Source organism: Nilaparvata lugens, chromosome 4 (genome assembly GCF_014356525.2).
Source record: "Nilaparvata lugens isolate BPH chromosome 4, ASM1435652v1, whole genome shotgun sequence".
Taxonomy (NCBI): domain Eukaryota; kingdom Metazoa; phylum Arthropoda; class Insecta; order Hemiptera; family Delphacidae; genus Nilaparvata; species Nilaparvata lugens.
The window spans coordinates 38099581-38119351 of record NC_052507.1 but is presented as its reverse complement, the minus strand read 5'-3'; the positions used below and the strand labels follow the sequence as shown (position 1 = coordinate 38119351).

The 19771-nt window shown below is 32.7% G+C and overlaps 1 protein-coding gene across 5 annotated transcripts in view; it reads left to right on the top strand.

Moving 5' to 3' along the window:
* Positions 1 to 19209, top strand: part of LOC111063935 (phosphatidylinositol 4-kinase type 2-alpha) — a 65871-nt gene extending 46662 nt beyond the window's left edge. For 3 of the 5 annotated variants that reach the window (XM_022351621.2, XM_039427434.1, XM_039427431.1), the window contains 2 exons: positions 3172 to 3399; positions 17450 to 19208. In XM_022351621.2, coding sequence (XP_022207313.2) covers positions 3172 to 3399; positions 17450 to 17689 — 468 coding nt within the window. In that variant the 3' untranslated portion in view covers positions 17690 to 19208. Of the gene's footprint in view, positions 1 to 3171; positions 3400 to 17449 lie in introns of all 5 variants that reach the window. The other 2 variants (XM_039427432.1, XM_039427433.1) reach the window with 2 other exon arrangements.
* Positions 19210 to 19771: the final 562 nt, after the last annotated feature.

Sequence of the window (19771 nt, the reverse complement as noted above, 5' to 3'; positions counted from 1 at the left end):
TCCATGAATTGAGTTTTAGTTTAGTTGAGTTATGAATTTTTAAATAATAGCGTGAAAAAATGTCATCTCTATAATAATCTTTAACATAATCATATAATTTCAATAACCTTCTTATAATTGTCTACACTCTCATCTTCTTAAATGCCTATTTCCTATTCTCACTTACTTGAATACTTCATTCTGTGTTGACTATCTTTATATCGGATAGGTATCTTTTGTATTTATTCTTTTATAGGAATAATGGTGATATTTATATCATGGTTGAATCTAAAAAGAGTTTCATAGTTCTCAACTATTAGTTTTGATCGTATCTGGTATAGTTTCCGCTTACTCACACAAATCAGTTGAGACATTTTACTATGAGCAAAAGCTAAAAAGCTGCTCCAGACTAGACTCACCTTTTTTGAAGCATTTGCTCAAAAGTTGAGCAAATGCTCTAGTTTATTCATACAATTTTGAGCATAAGCTTCTACTTTTGAGCAAATGCTCAAACTATTCTTCTTGATGAGCATGAGCAAAAGGTTTTGCTCACGTTTATTCATAGAAAATGAAGCATATGCTTCATATTTTGGAAGTATAAGCAAATGCTCAACTCTATTCATATGGCTTATTGTATTCTCATTTGCTGCAGAATTCGCACCTCTCATTTAAAAATTTAGTGAAGTTTCACTTATAAAAGTATATTTTGTATGTTTCCAAATTCACCTAAAATTAGTTCTAGTGTAAGTGGTGCCCCACATGCACTAACTTATATCATTTCATATCTGGATTCTTTCTATTGCATGAATTGTTCATGGATCAATGAATGAACTGCATGGAGTAGGCATGTGGTTGTCAGCATGAAGTTTTAATGCCAGCATGAAAGAGGATATTACACATAATAACTCCCTTGGATAATACTGTCATGACATCTAATCGGATGATTCATTTGCCAAAGCCTCATAATTTTCTTCTCTATTTAGAAAAAAATGAAGTAAATTTTATTTCTACTCTCAATTTGAGTTTCGGGAGTGGAACTAAGTAGGTGTGGGTGTGTACTAGTAGGAACTAAGTACATTTTCTTCTAAAAAATCAAACCTAATACTGTATTTCCAATTGGATTCTAATGCCCATTGACAAATATAATTTAAATATTAGTGTTAGTGTTCAATATTGATCAGCCTAAAATATTTCTGAATAAGATCTGAAAGAAGTTTGAATTTTGTTTTATTTTCCTGTATCAAACAGCATTACTGTTATTTTGTATTCAATTTCTTTTTCGTCTTATTTAATGACTGTTTATGTTCCTTATTCTATTCAAATCTCTTACAAGTAGAATAAATTAATCGTCTTACCCTCCAGTAAGCGCGTGGAGTACAGCTGTACCTCGCGATGAATATATAGATTTATCATCTTTTAAGTTGAATCTTGATTCAATATCACATCAATTATTGGTATTTTACACACCTTTTCTGAACTACTATGTGTGATCATAAATAAACTAGCTATCATCATATTGTACAAAGTTTAAAAATGCAATCTTTAATAAATTTGTGTCTAGAATTTTGTTCAATCTTTAGGCTTCTAGAACTAATTTTTCCATCAAAGTAACAAATAATTATAAACAATGACTTCCATTCACTATTCATTATTTGAGCTAAATTCATAAGATTTACGTAATTTTTCTCATTGGGAACATGTAAGAAAGTGATATATGCAACACATTGACTAATTCCAGCTTTACAAAATATTGTTCAAATTATTTTCATATGGCTCATTTGTTTTATTTCTTCCTAAAAATGGAAATGAAGTGAAAACATCATAGTCCAGTCAACGAAAGATTATAGAGGAAATAGTTTGGAACACAATTTTTGACCTCGCAGCTCTTTTAAGGATAGTAAGGGGGTAAACATATCAAAAGTCCTCACTCCTACCCCCTGTGCTAAGGGTTTGGTTTTTTGCACATATCTCGGACAATATGCGTCTTTCGGAAATTTTTGTCGAATACAAAATTGAAGCTTACAAATCAGCCTACAAGTTTCATTTGTAACTTTTTCCCATATCTCTTCTAGTTTTCTAGGTATGAGTTCTCGAAGGTGTCACATTTTGAAGAGAAACCCTTCCGGCTCTGATTGATTGAAAAACTCCATGCTAATCATGAGCTCATAGAGAATCATATTCTCTCCAATTTAATATATTATTTCATTATTTTACGCATCTCCCTACAAATTGATGCAGCCGTTATAGTATTGAGTGTAAAATCTTCAGTTCAACAACAATAGATCAATTGACAGGTAAATTTAGAGAGAACGTTTGGAACACAATATTTGACTTCGCAGCTTTGTTTGGACTAGTTAGAAGGTAAACATATCAAAAGTCTTCATCCTTACCCCTTGTACTTAAGGGATGAGGGTGGTTTAAATGTATCATTTTTTATTTCTGGCTTACATGCATGTATCTTGGAAGAGATGCATTTCAGCAACATTACTAATGTACTAATTTACTACAAAAGTGAAGCTAGATAAATTTCCTACAAGTTTTGCTCGATAGAGTTTTGTGATATAACCTTTAGCTTTCAAGATATTCACCATCCAACATATTATTTGTCAACTTATAATCGCAGTACATGACTTATTGTGATTGAAAGCGTTGTGAACTGTATTCACTGCTCCACCAATCGACAGTTGATCAATAATTTTTGTATTCACAGGATTGCAAACTTTATGTTATTGTTGTATCCCCTTTTGATGAGCAGACTGTTCATGCCAGCAGATTCATGGACTTTTTATTCCAAAAATTACTTTTTATCTGCACTCCAATACTTATTTATAGTAAACGTTCTATCACGGAGTGTGAAAAACTATACCTACTTTATAGTCTTTCCTTATTATACTTTGTAGCTATTCCTTAGGGTTGTGTGGCAGAGAGGACATAGAGTCTCAACACTGCCCTTAATGAAGGCAATTATTATATTCTATTTTCAGGATTCCAAGTATCTTGCTATTTGAAAGTTGATTATGAAGGAATAATGGGACGAATACCCAAAACTAGCCATGTTTGAAATAAAATAATACAATTATAAGCACTTTATTATATAAATCTTTAGATCTAAATATAAAACATATAAGTAAAAAATGTTAATCTGAAAAAGAGTAAAAATGACATGATTGGTGACTGTTTTGTTAATGTCAGGAGTGGAACGTAGTGGACCGACCCGAGGTGAAGATAGCGGCAATCGACAACGGACTGGCTTTTCCGTTCAAGCACCCCGACTCGTGGCGCGCCTACCCCTACCACTGGGCGTGGCTGCCCTATGCCAAGGTGCCCTTCAGCCAGGAGACCAAGGACCTTGTGCTCCCGCACCTCTCCGACATGAACTTCGTCCAGGATTTGTGCGATGACCTTTATCAGCTGTTCAAGGTTGGTTCTATAGATAACCACTACTATAACCTCTAGACTGTGTCAAGGTTTAAAGCAGTTTTCATGCTGTGATTTATTTATTTATTCACATTACAATATGAAGGCACCAGGAAGAAATACTTCCCATAATAGCCCTCTTGACACAACAGAAATTATTACAATTCTAATATATTGAATAGTATGTTTTGGGCGAATGCCTGTTGTTTCTACCTCAATTGTATGTTCATATGGATGAATATAGGCTATTACTAGAGTATTAATAGAATATTACTTTTTAAAAAGATAAATAATTTGAATTTAGCGCTGAACAAAACATTGATACTGTATAATCAAATAGATAAATATTGATAGTCGAAAGTTCATTTGTCGATGTATTGAACTTTTTAAAAAGATAAATAATTTGAATTTAGCGCTGAACAAAACATTGATACTGTATAATCAAATAGATAAATATTGATAGTCGAAAGTTCATTTGTCGATGTATTGTTGATAATTTCAAAATAATGTTTGTAGGTTAGATGCCAACACAACAAAGTTATTAAATATAAAGTTTCCAATAATAAAATTTTAAAATAAAAAATAATAAAACACTTTAAAAGATAAAATAATTGGTAATTTTATTAAATAAATCAAAAGAATTGTACCAATTACATTAACACAAATTTTACATAATGTTATCATTTACAGGATTCCATTAAAATAATAAACAAAAAGCCAAATATAAATTTAAATCAAATAAATAGCATTTTTTATTAAATTTGAACAGTAAATAAATAACAAAAAGAATTATTCTAATATTTGGAGGGAAGTTGAGTTGTATAAGAGGTTATGGCAGTTGAAAACTGGAGGGAAAGAAGCGAAGTCTTGTTCTGTTTGGTACTTTTGGTACTGTTTTTTGTTTTGTTTGGCTACTTGGTACTGTTTGGTACTTTAGACGTACAACCAATGTCTTTGTTGTGTGTAAAAAGATTCAGCTAGTGCAGTTTTATTATTAAAGGTTTATCTTGAATTAAAATGTAAAGTGATATAACGGAAAAGAGAAAATGTGGTAATTAATTTGGAGATGAAATGTAGTTTTGAAAAGGTTAAATGTTATTAAAGTGGGAATCAAACTTGACACACTTTGTGGGCTAATATTATTCTTTTTATTATGAATTGACAGAAAATGTATAAAATTGCATAAAATGTATTTAAATCATCAGATTCTATTATTAATTGTATGTTTTCTAAAAAGGGTGAGTCATCATCAATGTCATTATTATTATTTTGTATAAGTATAACCTATGTATTATAAATTGAAATTAAACTTATTTAACGTCGAGCTCTTAGCTCTAGGGACAAACTAATTCCGCTAGATCGCTCCAGCTGTACTATTCACTTGCTGCCCAAGCATAGCAGGCGTAGAACCGTGCTTTAAAGGTACACATACCAGCGGCTATTATTGTGTCTATAAAAGACGTTTAAGCATCAACTTTATTTTTATTCATCAAGAACAGCGCTACAAGTTACTATAAATTTTAATTCTATAGAATGAACATTGAATGTGAAAAAGGAGTTTAAAATGTATAAAAATTTAATTTTTTCAGAATTTTCATAAACAAAGTTGATGTAATTTCTGCTATATTGAAGAGGAGATTTGCATATTTTTCTAAAAATTTTCTGACCAGTAGTTTTTGTAGGGTATGTGTACCATCTGCCTCAAAAAAGTGACTTTTGAAGCCCTATTGTTAGCTAACAGAAGTTGATAAAAATATTTCAATTGCATAGATTATGTCCTAAGAACCTGTCCAATAGATTAGAAAAAGAAAGAAGAAAATTTTTGAAAAAAAAATTATTGAATGCACAACCTTAAGGACTGTGTCCAAGAACAAGAATATAAAATAATTAAAATCAGCATATTACTAAATTCAAAATGTTCTTATTTTTACTATCAATTCCATTAAGCTATCATTTTCATAGTAAAATTTAAATAAACTCCCCTAGGCTCTTTAAAAGGAACTGTTTTGTTTTGGATTATGCATCTGACAGTAGTAAAAATTGAAGAATTTTATTTAAATTTTTATATTTAATAAAAATATTAAAAAAGACGGGTGTGACAAGGCCTATGATCTATTAAAGTATTTAAATAGGGCTACCTGAATTGTTTAATTTATTATAGAAATTACTTGAACCCTCTTTATACAATTTTATATAAACACAACTAGTTTCGAACACTCATGCCATTTTCAAGTGTTAAGTTTCGGTTTTTAATCTAACAAATTTATATATATATATATATATATATATATATATATATATATCATATATCATATATCACATAACGGAAAACACTTTAAAGTATTATAATATAAATTGAAACAGGATACATACGACACAGATAGATTAAAAACACTTGAAAACTTACATTACAAACGAAAATTTTCGGGAGCTGGGCTCCCTTTCTCAATCAAACAGGAAGTGATGCAGATTTGAATACTCCAACGGTCGTGACCACTGAGACGCGGTAGAGATGTTGTGTAGACCATAGAGCACAGACGGACGGAGGCGTACTGATTGAAGGAGTATTATGGGATTAGTTGGTGGGCCATTAACCCATAATGGCGGGAGATTTCAAATTTGAGTGGGTTATGGATAAGGAAAGGTGTAGATTATCTATATAATAAGAGAGAGTAGGGTTGTGTTTGTTCGTTTGTTCGTGTGTTCGTTTGTTCACATCAAAACATGTCAACTTGTGGATTTCATACCGGAAAAACAGGAATGATTTAGATCTTCAAATTTTGCACATAGATTCTAAAGATATCAATCTCGTGCACCTGGAAGCCCAAATTTTAATTTTCCTTCTGGATTTTTCAGAATTAATGTTTAAATTTTATTAATGTAGTAATTTCATTAAAAAATCACCAAATCATATGGTCGAAATTAAAAAAGGAACATATCTGTTTCTATATTGCTTTCTACCTGATACCACTTAACCTCAATAATATTGTTTTGATAATTGATGAATATTTTCAATAATAATTATAATATTTTTATTATAAATATAATAAAAGTATTGTTTTGATAATTATTAATAAATATTTTCATTTTCACAAACTCTGTATAATAATAATAATAATGGTGAATGTGAAACAGCTGCATCAAAGAAATTATCTCAAAAACATCTGTTTAGAAAAACATAGTTTTGAAACTTCGTTTTCCTGATGCAATGTTTAGGCCTACACTTGGCATGGATTATTTATTTTTCAGCTAGAACAGTTTTTTGAGACAAAGTGCTAAATAGACGTCTACAGTTTCATCAATGCTGTATCGGCAATATGAAAACGCATGCAGTTAATATGTCTTTGAATAAAGGTGTTGTTATTTACATAAAGAAATTATTCTATCCATTTTTATTTAATTAAAATTTCAAAATTATTGGAGCCCTGCTGACTGACTCACTGTACAGTCAGTCGAAAATTTTAAGATTGGAATGAGAGGTATTTTGGCAAGCTGAGCAAAAAAATAAGGTCATATGCACCTTTTCGGTGCATAAGGGAAACTATTCAACTTATTCTATCTTTTAGTAAAATAACAATGATCATCCATCCATCCATCTATCATCTTCTATCTATATATAAAAGCGAAATGGCACTCACTCACTCACTCACTCACTCACTCACTCACTCGCACAACTAAAAATCTACCGGACCAAAAACGTTCAAATTTGGTAGGTATGTTCAGTTGGCCCTTTGGAGGCGCACTAAGAAATCTTTTGGCAATATTTTAATTCTAAGGGTGGTTTTTAAGGGTATAAAGTTCGTCTTTTAGCATGTATATTCTTCTTATTCTCTTAATTATAATTGAAAAATGTCCATACCATATGTTAATATAGAACTATAATATAGAGAGAGTACCTCTTCGAAACAGTTGTTAACTGGTAACTAAATTAATAATTTTGTCAGGTTGGCATTAAGTTGAGTTGACTTTGTTAGGTTGGCACCAAGTTGAAGATTGAAATGCATTTACCGCGGAAAAAATTGATTGGGCACTTTATTGATAATAAAGGAAAGAACTGGATTATAAACGTATACAGGTGTAAAGTATAGGAAAATTATGTTTGACGCATTATCAGGTCAGAACTACTGGACTGATGTACTTGAAATTTCGCATATAGATTCTTGCATAACCGAGGGTGGTTATAGACCTATTTTAAATTCTTCAAGATTTGATTACATAAAGTTTTCAGTTTGTCAAGTTTTCAATTATTTGTCATGATTCCAGTTGTTGTATGGAAGCAGCTAAACATTTCTCTTAAAAGGGAAATTAAAAGATAGGTATGATTGGGGATCCTTTTCGAATGATAAAAACAGGTTTTCCGTCGCACCCAAATTTTTTCCAACATTTTGAATCCAACTTATGTTTTTTTAATTGAAAGGTGGTCATATGATACATGATTCCGATACAGGATTTTCAGAGAAAAGGTATGGTGAAAACCGCACATCGATATCTCAAACCTTTCAAAATTTATTCTCATTAATTTCCTTTATTATAATGTAGAAGATGATAGATAGATGGATATATCATCAATCTATCTATCATATTTTATACTATAATAAAGGAAAGAACTTGCTTAAACACTTAGATGGATATATCATCCATCTATCTATCATATTTTATACTATAATAAAGGAAAGAACTTGCTTAAACACTTATACACGTGTAAAGGATAGGAAAATTATGTTTGACGCATCATCACTTCTGAAACTACTGGACTGATTTACTTTAAATGCTGCATATAAATTCTTAATCAACCGAGGATTCTCATAGACCTATTTTCAATTCTTCTAGATTTCATCACGTCAAGTTTTCAGTTTGTCAAGTTATAAAGTAGACCCTTGCGAAGCACGGGTTACCTGCTAGTGAATTGATAGAAAAGAGGAGATTTAAAATTAGAAATCAGAAATGAAGTAGAATAAAATTAGAAAATGGAATTATAGAATTGTTTAATTGTTATTTTTATTGAAAATTTATTAGGCCTATATATTTGATAGCTTTGAAATTTTTTTATAAATGATGAAATTTATTTCAATTCTGTTTGATTGAGAAAGGGAGCCCAGCTCCCATAAATTTTCGTTTGTAATGTAAGTTTTCAAGTGTTCTTATTCTATCTGTTTCGTGTGTATCCTGTTTCAATTTATATTATATATATATATATATATATATATATATATATATATATTTATACACAATTACACATCCACATGTATAAAAATGGCATTCAATCACAACTAAATTTTGAACAAATAGTGTAAAAATCGTTAGTAAAAAATAGTTCTGAATTACTGTATAACGATTTTTACACTATTTGTTCAAAATTTACCATATTGGAAACCATTAATCTCATTAGAAATCCAAAGTTAGAAACTATTGATTATACAGTTATATTATACATACTTTCTACATCTTCTCCACTCAGATTTAACAGGAAAGTCTTCAAATTACGTTTGAAAAGCTGTGGTGAACCACTATGCACAATGGATGAGGGCAGTTTATTTCAGAATTTCCCTTCTAAGAATAGAAACGATTTTCTAAAAAAAGTTGAATTGGGTCTTGGCACTCTAACCTGACCAGCCCTTCGAGTAAGAGGCGCATGCTCAGCTAAATCCACTGTATTCCCCAAGCTCCCACTAGCCCATTAAAACTGCTCAAGTACTTTGAATATGTATAGTGATCTTAGGCTAAGAATCCTCAAATTGTTGAAGAGATCGGAGTGAGCAATAGGTTCTTCATGCAAGAAATGAAGCAAGAATCTCTGTAAACGCATTAGTGGTTTCAAGTGGGTAATGTAAGTACATCCCCAACATGATATGGCATATGAAAGTCTGGAATGCGCAAGTGAGAAGTATACATACTTCAGAATATAGAGTGGGCATACATTTCTTAAATGGTAGAATCTAAGAAGAAGCATGCGCAGGCTATTTTTCAACATCCGCACATGGCTCCTCCACAGAAGATCATCCTCCATAGATATACCCAAATATTTCACTTGACTGGATTGTAATATATTGGAACAGTTACAGCTATCATGATTGAGGCAGTGAATATTGTGGTGTTTAAGTGGTTTGTCGAAGGTGAATGATTCATAAATTTAAATATTTAAGTATGCTGTTTTGTCAGCATTGAGTTTCAGCTTATTAAAGGAAAACCACAGAGATAACAGATTGAGATCAGACTGCATCTGAACCTGCAGATTTTTCAAGCAGTCTGCACCATAGTTGAAGGCAGTATCATCTGCAAAAGCAGTTATGGCTCCATAGAAAGGCCCAAGATAGAGATCGTTTATAAATATCAAAAATAGAATGGGTCCTAAACCAGATCCCTGTGGAACCCTAGCACAAACATATTTCATCGAGCTTTTAGTTCCATTCACACTCACAAACTGACTCCTGCCTGAGAGATATGACTGGAACCAGCTCATTGCAACACCCCGAACACTGGCTAACTCCAGTTTCTCCAACAGAATATTGTGGTCAATTGTGTCAAAAGCCTTACGAATGTCCAGAAACAGTGCTGAGACTCTTGAAACATCTTTATTATTGATATTGGAATGGACTTCAGAGAGAAACTTGCGCAGAGCCAGCTCAGTACTCAATCCCTCTCTGAATCCAAATTGATTAGAGACAAAAAAATCTGTTGAATGGAGAAAAGCAAAGAAATTGGGCGATTGCAATCAGTTGTATTCCCCTTCTTCGGAATAGCTATCACTTTGGCCATTTTGAGTTCGGATGGAAATTTTCCTTCATTTAGACTTTTGTTAAATATATATGAAAGTATTTCACATATCTTCGGTGCTATTTTCTTCATCAAGAATGGTGAAAAAGTGTCCGCACCAGAAGATTTGTTACTGGATAATTTACAAATAAGTAGCAACACTTCATCTGCACTGATAGGCATCCAGAACAGTGATCTTGGACTATGCTTAATATTGAAAGACTTGTGGAAGACATTCTTGGCCTCTATTGGCTGGTTGGGAGTTGATGAATCCGATTTTGCCACATTTATAAAATAATTATTCAGCTCCTCTGCTACTTCCTTTTCATCCGTTATAAGTTCACCTCCTCTAACAAAATTTATGGATTTCTTAGTTTTCTTCCTACCTACTAATTCATTGATAATTGATTGAATGAATGAATGAATTTATTTGCCAAAAACAAAATACAAAAAAAGCTTTACAAAAATAAATATAAGTATATGCTACTGCACTTAAACCAAGATACATACATTTATTTAATTAGATATAATAACGAAATGATATCCTTTATATTATAAATAATAGTTATAAAATGAAAATTCAATTTATGTTCACATGCATAAGTACAGTAGGTGAGTCAAAAACACCGGCAAAAGGAAGATTCCTTGTGAGTCGTAAATCAATTACAATGTAATTGTCCATTGTTTTTTTCTATCACCCCTGGCATTATGAAAAAGGGCCGAATAGTATTTCTCCTTTGCCTCCTTAATCCATTTATGTACTTTATCCTTGAACTTCCTAAAATTTCTCTCTGCTAATATATTGTTTCGGTCCCTTTTCATTATTTTAAATAATTTATCCCTAGTTTCAATAGCCCGAACTAAGCCAGCAGTCATCCAAGGCTTGAGTGCCCTAGAACGGTGGTTGCCTGTCCTGACTGTTTCTATGTTTATACTGGAAGACTGTATGTGTGTCTGTAAAGTATTCAGAAAAGCTGAGTATGCCGAATCTACGTCTACACCATTATAAACAGACATCCAGTCCTCCATCCCAAGTAGCCAATTTATCATGACATAATCTACTCTCGAAGACTTAGTGACACCATGAGTATCGCTGGTTCTCTTTGACGGTATTGAAGCACAGACGGCTCTGTGATCAGTCAATCCCGCATCAATCACTGCTGCTAGCACATCCGATAAGGACCTACTACCTCTAAACAGAATGTGATCAATACATGAAGAACTGGTATTTGTTACTCTAGTATATTTATATTAATCAAAGATTAGATGTATAATTCAAACTCCCTATGGGCGTATTTTTGTGCTCTACAATCTGAGATCAGGTAGAGCACTTTATCTCATATAGATTTCCAGGTACACCTGACAACAATGCTCCTTGTATTGAGAAAACACCTAATTTTCAGCTTCAACCATCATCACCAACTAAATTGTCGTCACATTGATATTTTGGACAATGTAATAAGTTCATGAGATTATGTTCTATGAGAATCACCCGTTAGATGCACTTCATTTCAGTATTTCCTAGTAGAGAGGCGCGCTTAAGGACACCTCAAGGATCAAAATTTCAAACACATAACTTTTGACACAATGCTCAGATTTCATCGTACTACACTTCATTCTATTCGGCTCGTCAAGGCGGTCCAAAATCATGCATCATAAGTCAAATTCGGTCAAAAAATCGAAAATTTATTGTTGAGTGTACTTCTTGAATATAGAAATTGGCCATTTTTTATGTATTGGAATATGGGCTCAAGTACACTCAACAAAAAATTTTCAATTTTTTGACCGAATTTGACTTATGATGCATAATTTTGGACCGCCTTGACGAGCCGAGAAGAATGAAGTGTAGTACGATGAAATCTGAGCATTGTGTCAAAAGTTATAAGTGTTTGAAATTTTGATCCTTGAGGTGTCCTTAAGCGCGCCTCTCTACTAGGAAATACTGAAATGAAGTGAATCTGACGGGTGATTCTCATAGACCATAATCTCATGAACTTATGACATTGTGCGAAATATCAATGTGACGACAATTTAGTTGGTGATGATGGAATTATACATCTAAATGTTAACAATCGGAAGATATTGTTGATCAAAAACTATTGATTCATCAATATTGATTTTTTCTTCAAATTTCATTCATTTCTAAAAATTATAACTCAGTACTTATTGAAGATATTAAATTGATGAATAGGCTTCCTATTGAGGTGAGGCAACTTGATCACAGGAGGTTCAAAAAGATTTTAGAAATATTTCTCTTGAAAAACCCCTTTTACTCAGTTAAAGAGTTTATCGACATGAAAATGAATGTAGAAGATTTCAATATTTAGAATTTATTAATATTACTGTTATATGAATAGGATTAATATACCATACATGTTTTTATTGTAAATGTGACTTTGTATTGGTTTTTATTGACAGTATTTGTATTGACTGAGTGTTTTAATGTTATATTGACTGGCCTATATGTCAAATTGTGACATCCTGTTTTTTGGCTAATAAATTTATTATTATTATTATTATGTACCCAAATAATATATTAAAAAATCAGAACTACAATATAAATTGCAAGCACGCCCCCTTTTTTATGTCTATATTGACTGGACTATACTCAAAAACATCTGTTTAGAAAAAACATGGTTTTGAAACTTCGTTTTCCTGATGCAATGTATCAGCCCTACACGTGGCATGGATTATCCTATACTATTAAACGAGCAACTTCTGTTTATATGTTTAGATGTTTGGATGTTTAGATGCTTATATATGTTTGTATGTTTGTATTTCACCGGATCTCGAAAATGGCTCTAACGATTCTCACGAAATTCAGAACATAGTAGGTTTATAATATAAAGATTCGGTTGCACTAGGTCTCATCCCTGGGAAAACTCGCTGAAGGACATTGAAAGGATAATTATCATTCATTCTTGGAAAAACAGCTGATACTAATTATTTCGTAGTCTTTTGGTGATGGAAGTGAGTGAGCGAGTTCATGTGTGTGGGACTGTGTCAAAATTATGACTCAGCTGTTGAACTTTTGTAATCATTTAATCAGGTAATCAGTGCCGGTTGCAAAAAAGCCGGGTTATTTTCAATCCTAATTAATTCCAGTAGATCCATCTTTTTGAAATGGTCTTCTCTGATTTCGTTCACGTGAAGTTAATCAGGATTAATATTTTACCGGCTTTTGTGCAACCGGGCCTTTGTGAGGGGAATTTTTACATTCCTCTGGGAATTAATCTCAATTTACTGTGATTAGATAGAACATTTCTGTATGAATGTTATTATAATTTCTTCTTTCGTAATAAATTTGTTATGCTTTTGTACTCTAGAGCGAAGCTCAGTCCCCGATATTTATTTTTTCAGCTAGAACAGTTTTTGAGACAAAGTGCTAAATAAACGTTTACAGTTTCATCAATGCTGTATCGACAATATGAAAACGCATGAAGTTTATATGTCTTTGAATAAAGGTGTTGGTATTTACATAAATAAATTATTCTCTTCCATTTTTATTTAATTAAAATTTCAAAATTATTCGAACCCTGATGGAATAATTGACTCACTGTACAGTCAGTCGAAAATTTTAATATTCTAAAAATAGGGGTATTTTGGCAAGCTGAGCAAAAAGATAAGGTCCTATTATGCACCTTTTCAATTTATCTTCAAATGAAAAATGAGTTTTGTGGGTTGTCAAAACTCCCTCTGAAAGGGAAACTATTCAACTTATTCTATCTTAAAATTATTCTATCTAAAATAACAATGATCATTCATCCATCTATCATCTTCTATACTATAAAGGAAAGAACTGATTATACATACACGTATACATGTGTAAAATATAGGAAAATTATGTTTGACGCATTATCACGTCAGAACTACTGGACTGATTAACTTGAAATTTTGCATATAGATTCTTGCTTAACCGAGGATGGTTATAGACCTGTTTTCGATTCTTCAAGATTCGATCACATCAAGTTTTCAGTTTGTCAAGTTTTCAATTATTTGCCATGCTTCCAGTTGTTGTATGGAAGCAGCTAAACATTTCTCTTAAAAGGGAAATTAAAAGATAGGTATGATTGGGGATCCTTTTCGAATGATAAAAACAGGTTTCCCGTCGCACCCAAATTTTCAATTCTTCTAGATTTCATTACAAGTTTTCAGTTTGTCAAGTTTAAAAAAATACTCTTGCAAAGCACGGGTTACCTGCTAGTATAAATATGTATTCAAATTCAATTTTATTTTCAGAAAAACAATAATTTTGTTCTTGTCTAATATGGAGTTATTCCGCGTTTAGAGGAGTAATAGCATAGATAATTAATTTCTCTATCTAAACTGAAATAAGGTTTCTGGTTCTCTGTGACGCTCCATTACGCCTCAACTACTCATCAACTTGAAATGCTATGCAAAAGACACTGAATTTAACGAGGATGGTTACAGCATAGAATAAGAATAGAGATAAATAGAGGGTTGTCGCCATGTTACGAAGTTATGCCAGAATTTCGGAACTGCCGCTATCGGTTAACTGCGCTATCTGTTGGGGTATGTTGTGTAATTTCTAGGACCCGCGCTTAAAAAATGTATGCGTCTGTTATCTAACAATTTATATATACGAGGGCTATTTTTTTTCAACTTCCGATGTGGTATAAAAAAGAAACTAGTGAGAGTAATTGAATGAATTCATTATCAAAAGTTATTTACATTATTAGTTACTTCTCAACATAGTCACCATTCAGATTGAGGCATTTTTCATACCTGGCTACAAGCTTCTTAATACCTTGTTCATAGAAGTTAGCCGCCAGTGATTTGAGATGGTTTTTCACAGCATCTTGCAGCGCATCGTCTGTTCGGAAGCTCTGCCCTCCTAGCATTTTCTTCAGTTCCGGGAAAAGGTGATAGTCGCTTGGTGCTAAGTCTGGGCTATATGCCGGATGGTCAAAAACGTCCCATTTAAACCCTTCAAGAAGACGCTTCGTCACAGCAGCACTGTGAGGACGGGCGTTGTCATGAATGAGCACCACTCCCGATGTGAGCATTCCTCTCCTTTTGTTCTGAATAGCTCTCCGCAAACGTTGTAATGTACCGCAGTATCCTTCCGTTTCATTCTACGGTGAATTTCTGCTGCGGATAACCCTTCAGCTTGCAAAAAACGAATTACACTTCGCAACTCACACTTGGCGGGAGATTCTATCATATTAGCCATGTTTATGTGTCGCTAGATGAACTGGTAATGACGACAGATGGCCGAAAACGAGTGAGGTTATAGTGTGAGATGTGCATAGTCAGCTGCCGCGCATTGTTGGCCAATGCTGCTCGCATTGCCTTCTAGCGGCACGATCGGAAGTTGAAAAAAAATAGCCCTCATATATATATATATATATGCTGGGTCCCCTTTGTCAATCAACCAGGAAGTGAAGTGCAGATTTGAAGATTCTAACGGTCATGACCACAGAGACGCGGTAGAGATGTTGTGTAGACCATAGAGCACAGACGAACGGAGGCGCACTGATTGAAGGAGCATTATGGGATTAGTTGGTGGGCCATGATGGGTTATTTCAAGCGGGAGATTTCAAATTTGAGTGGGTTATGGATAAGGAAAGGTGTAGATTACGAATTGATAGAAAAGAGGAGATTTAAAATTAGAAATCCAAAATGAAGTAGAATAAAATTAGAAAATGGAATTATAGAATGGAATTGGAATTAAATTTATTTTTATTTTGATTGATAATTTATTATAATATTTGATAGCTGTGAAATTTCTTATATATGATGGAATTTATTTCAATTTAATTGGACAGTTGGTGTAGAGTTGATAGTTATGGTACTATTGCTGTCTGTTAAGACCAGGACTGGAAGCAGCTCCAAGCACCCAAATAAAAGCCAATTCTTTCGTCTTGACATCTATGGAGGGGGCTGTGGGAGGGAGAGTGACTTTGACTTTGAAGCATTTGTCAAAGTTCTTGTTGTGCTCAGAGCCATGGGTGGGGATGGGTAGGGAAGTATTCTTTTTAAAGGAAGCCCTGTGATTGTTGATCCGGAGGTTTAGGGCAGTGGTGGTTTCACCTATGTAGAGGGCAGGACAGAAGTTGCAGGAAAGGAGGTAGATGAAATTTTTGGAGATGCAATTACTGGATAGATGGATTTGATGGGTGTAGTTGGTGATAGGACTGGTAAAAGAAATGGAAGGATCAGTGATAGGGCAGGTTTTACAGCGGGGGCGTTTGCAGGGTATTGTACCAGGTGGAGTTGGGATTTCATCAGATGTGAGTGATTGGTTTTATATATATATATATATATATATATATATATATATATATATATATATATATATATATATAGCAATTTTCCCTTCACACGGCTCTTTGCTTCAAAAAGATTGAAACAACACAACCTATAACTATGCTTCCTATTTTCAATGAGGTAGCACTTTTTCATAGAGATGCTACCTTATTTAAATTGCATAACTTGTAATGAAATGAAATGAAATTTATTTCCCAAAAATAAACAAAAACAAAACATAATAATACAACACTTTACAGCATAGAGAAACACTAAAGAGATTTAAAACAGTGTATATATAAAAAAAATACATAATAATAAATGTTAATCTATGCAAAAAGTACAGAACACTCAAAAGGAAAATATTAATACCTGCATAGGCGTTGAACCTGTGCGCAGATATGAGTCCTAAATATAGAATTCAATACGGTAGTAGTTAAAATTGAAATTGGGAAAAACCAACAACTCAGAATTAGCGGTTAAAAATATTAATTGAGAGGAAAAGGAGAAAAATACAGAAAAAAGGAGGAAAAAAGCAGATGATGAGTGTAATCCCTTGGGAGAGAAACTTGTTTTTTTAGTATTATAAGGAATAAGCTTAGGAATCCCCTACAGTATTCTGTTCCATGAGTAGTGTAAAATGCGTGTTGAGATACCTACCAGTACCTATCTGGAGGAGAAATTAAATAATGTTTTTCATTTGATTTGTACAGGGCTAGGCCTACTTGGTAGTGTTATTATTTAGAATCACCAGTACCCTATTATTATCTTTGATGATATTATCAGTCTCGGGTATTTATCCAAATATCAAAGTGTTTGATATTTTTGACATTTCGGACTCTTGATAATGGAAAGAATACCCGAAACCGGTCATGTCATCAATGAAAATAGAAGGGTACTGTTCTATAATTAATCATTCGGTAATATGATATAATATAATTTAATCATTTTATGAATAATTCTCATAGTTATTATTACAGAAATATTCGTTGAGTGATAGTCGTGTGTGTTTATTGATGTTGTGTTGCAGCAAGACAAGGGCTTCGACCGACACCTGTTCGAGAAGCAGATGAGTGTGATGAGGGGTCAGATCCTGAACCTGACGCAGGCCCTGAAGGACAGCAAGAGCCCCGTGCAACTGGTTCAAATGCCGGCGGTGGTCGTGGAGAGGTCGAAAGGCCACGTCGGCACTACGTCACGCTTTCGCTCCTTCAGCGACACCTTCACGCAGCGATTCATGAACAAGAGTCCGTTCTTCTCATGGTGCTGATGTCTGAAAGCGAGCGCGGCCCACTCTAAACTGTGATGTTACCTTCAGTGCTACTCGATTTATCCAACGATTCATATTATTTTTGTAAACTAAGATACTAGTTCCAGTCGTTTCTAATTATATACTCGTAAACTAATCAACGTTCGCCACCTCAACATCACACGCCACTGACATCATTACCTAGGCTACTATGGAAACTTTAGATATGATTCCTAAAATATGATGGAATTTAGGGATTCTTTTCAAAATATGAAAATTATTATTGAATTATGATGTAACTCAGAACTAACATCATTCATTATTTAGCCTACTTTAAAAACATTCGAGTGAAAAATATTCCGAAACTACCGTAGCAGATGAATAAAAGAAGTACTTGAAGCTTGAATAACAGAGGAAAATGAGTTTTCAATTCAAGAGTCTATTGACAAAGACTACGAAGCAAATGAATCCAAAAAAATAGTTGAGATTGAATTTTAGAGAAGCATCTGTCTTTAATTCGAGAGTCTCTATTGTAATATCTGTAATGTGTCATCAATCTACTTTTACATAAACCTTTTTTAAATTCTGCCTTTGTGAATCTTTCTTCCAATGAATTTATGCTCTGGGCAGAAAAATAATATTATCAATTCTTATTCGAGTTTTCATACATTTGCAGTCTGCCATAGAAAAATGTCTATGATAAATTTCTGCTGGACAGAAAAATTATATAATTTGCAGTCTGCCAATGTGTTAATAAGAACCAATTCTTTCGGTATCCTTCTACTACTTAGAAGACCAGAAAATAAATAGAAAACTGGATTTTTTATACTTGAATGGGAAGTAAGAGCTCCCAATAAACAACATGTTACAGCTCTATCCCAAAAGTGTGTTTGTGTGCATACACAGATGATGATTATAATAAATCTAACTAAAGATTCATGGCTTAAATGAGACTATTGAAACTCTAATTAGAAAAATAATTATATTTACAGAAGAAAGAGCTCATATAAAACAGCTAACCTACAGCTTTAAACTGCAAGAGTGTGTGTGTGTGCATTTCTAGGTTGGTGGTTGTAATGAACTTAAATGAAGATATTTGAATGCATTAATACGTGATATTAAATAAATTTTTCTGAAGATTCATAAATACGGTAAGTCTTGATGAAATTGTATTCTTCATTCCAGTCATATTTTTTAGCAGCAACTTTTTAATTATCTACAACTAAATCCTGAAAGATTTGTTCCTTATTATTTTTGTTGTAGCTAATCATTATTTTAACTCAATTTATACGACACAAGTCGTGGTAATTTTATTATTACTCAAAAAAAGTCATTGCTTTGTAATCATATTATTTTGTCTTTATATTTATTTATTTGTAATTTTTACTTTATTACAGAACAATATTGTCAAGGCAAACATATCAGGTTTTATTAGCACTCTATTATACATTATTAATCTAGCGCTTGATTCTCAGTTTTAAAAAAATATTAAAAGCTTTGCGCTATTGTTTGTTACTATTTGAAATATATCATGTTCAAAGAAACTGGCTGGTTCGTTTGACTCCTGAAATCGTTAAGAACACCCAATATATAGGTATATTATTATTGACGAATTAGTAATAATTAAATCTAAATTAGTTGTTTTTTTAAAATACTCAATGCAACACAGGGAGAACTAAAATTGAATGGATGGTGAAAATACTTGTTAAAGAGGAAATTACTTGGGAAAAATTACAAATATTGATTTCCTTAACTGTATTTTTCAAGAAGAAAATAGAGATGATCTCAAATTTGAGATACGTTTCGTATTTTCAATTCCACCAAAATGAAACTAGATCTATTTCGGTCCGTCTCTCTTTCCGTTGCTAAAGAACTTAAAATCCAATTGATTCATCAAGATAAGGGTGAGATCCTTATTCATATATTTTTGAGGTCATTAAATATCAAGGATACTTACTATTGTCGACTAACTTATAGAAATTTTGTGCACTACAGGCCTATAGCATAGAATAACTTGTATTAATAATATGCTACATTCTTTTTTTTTTTTTTTTTTTAAGATTACGTCCTAAAGACTCCAGTCATGGAGTATAAGACAAGTCA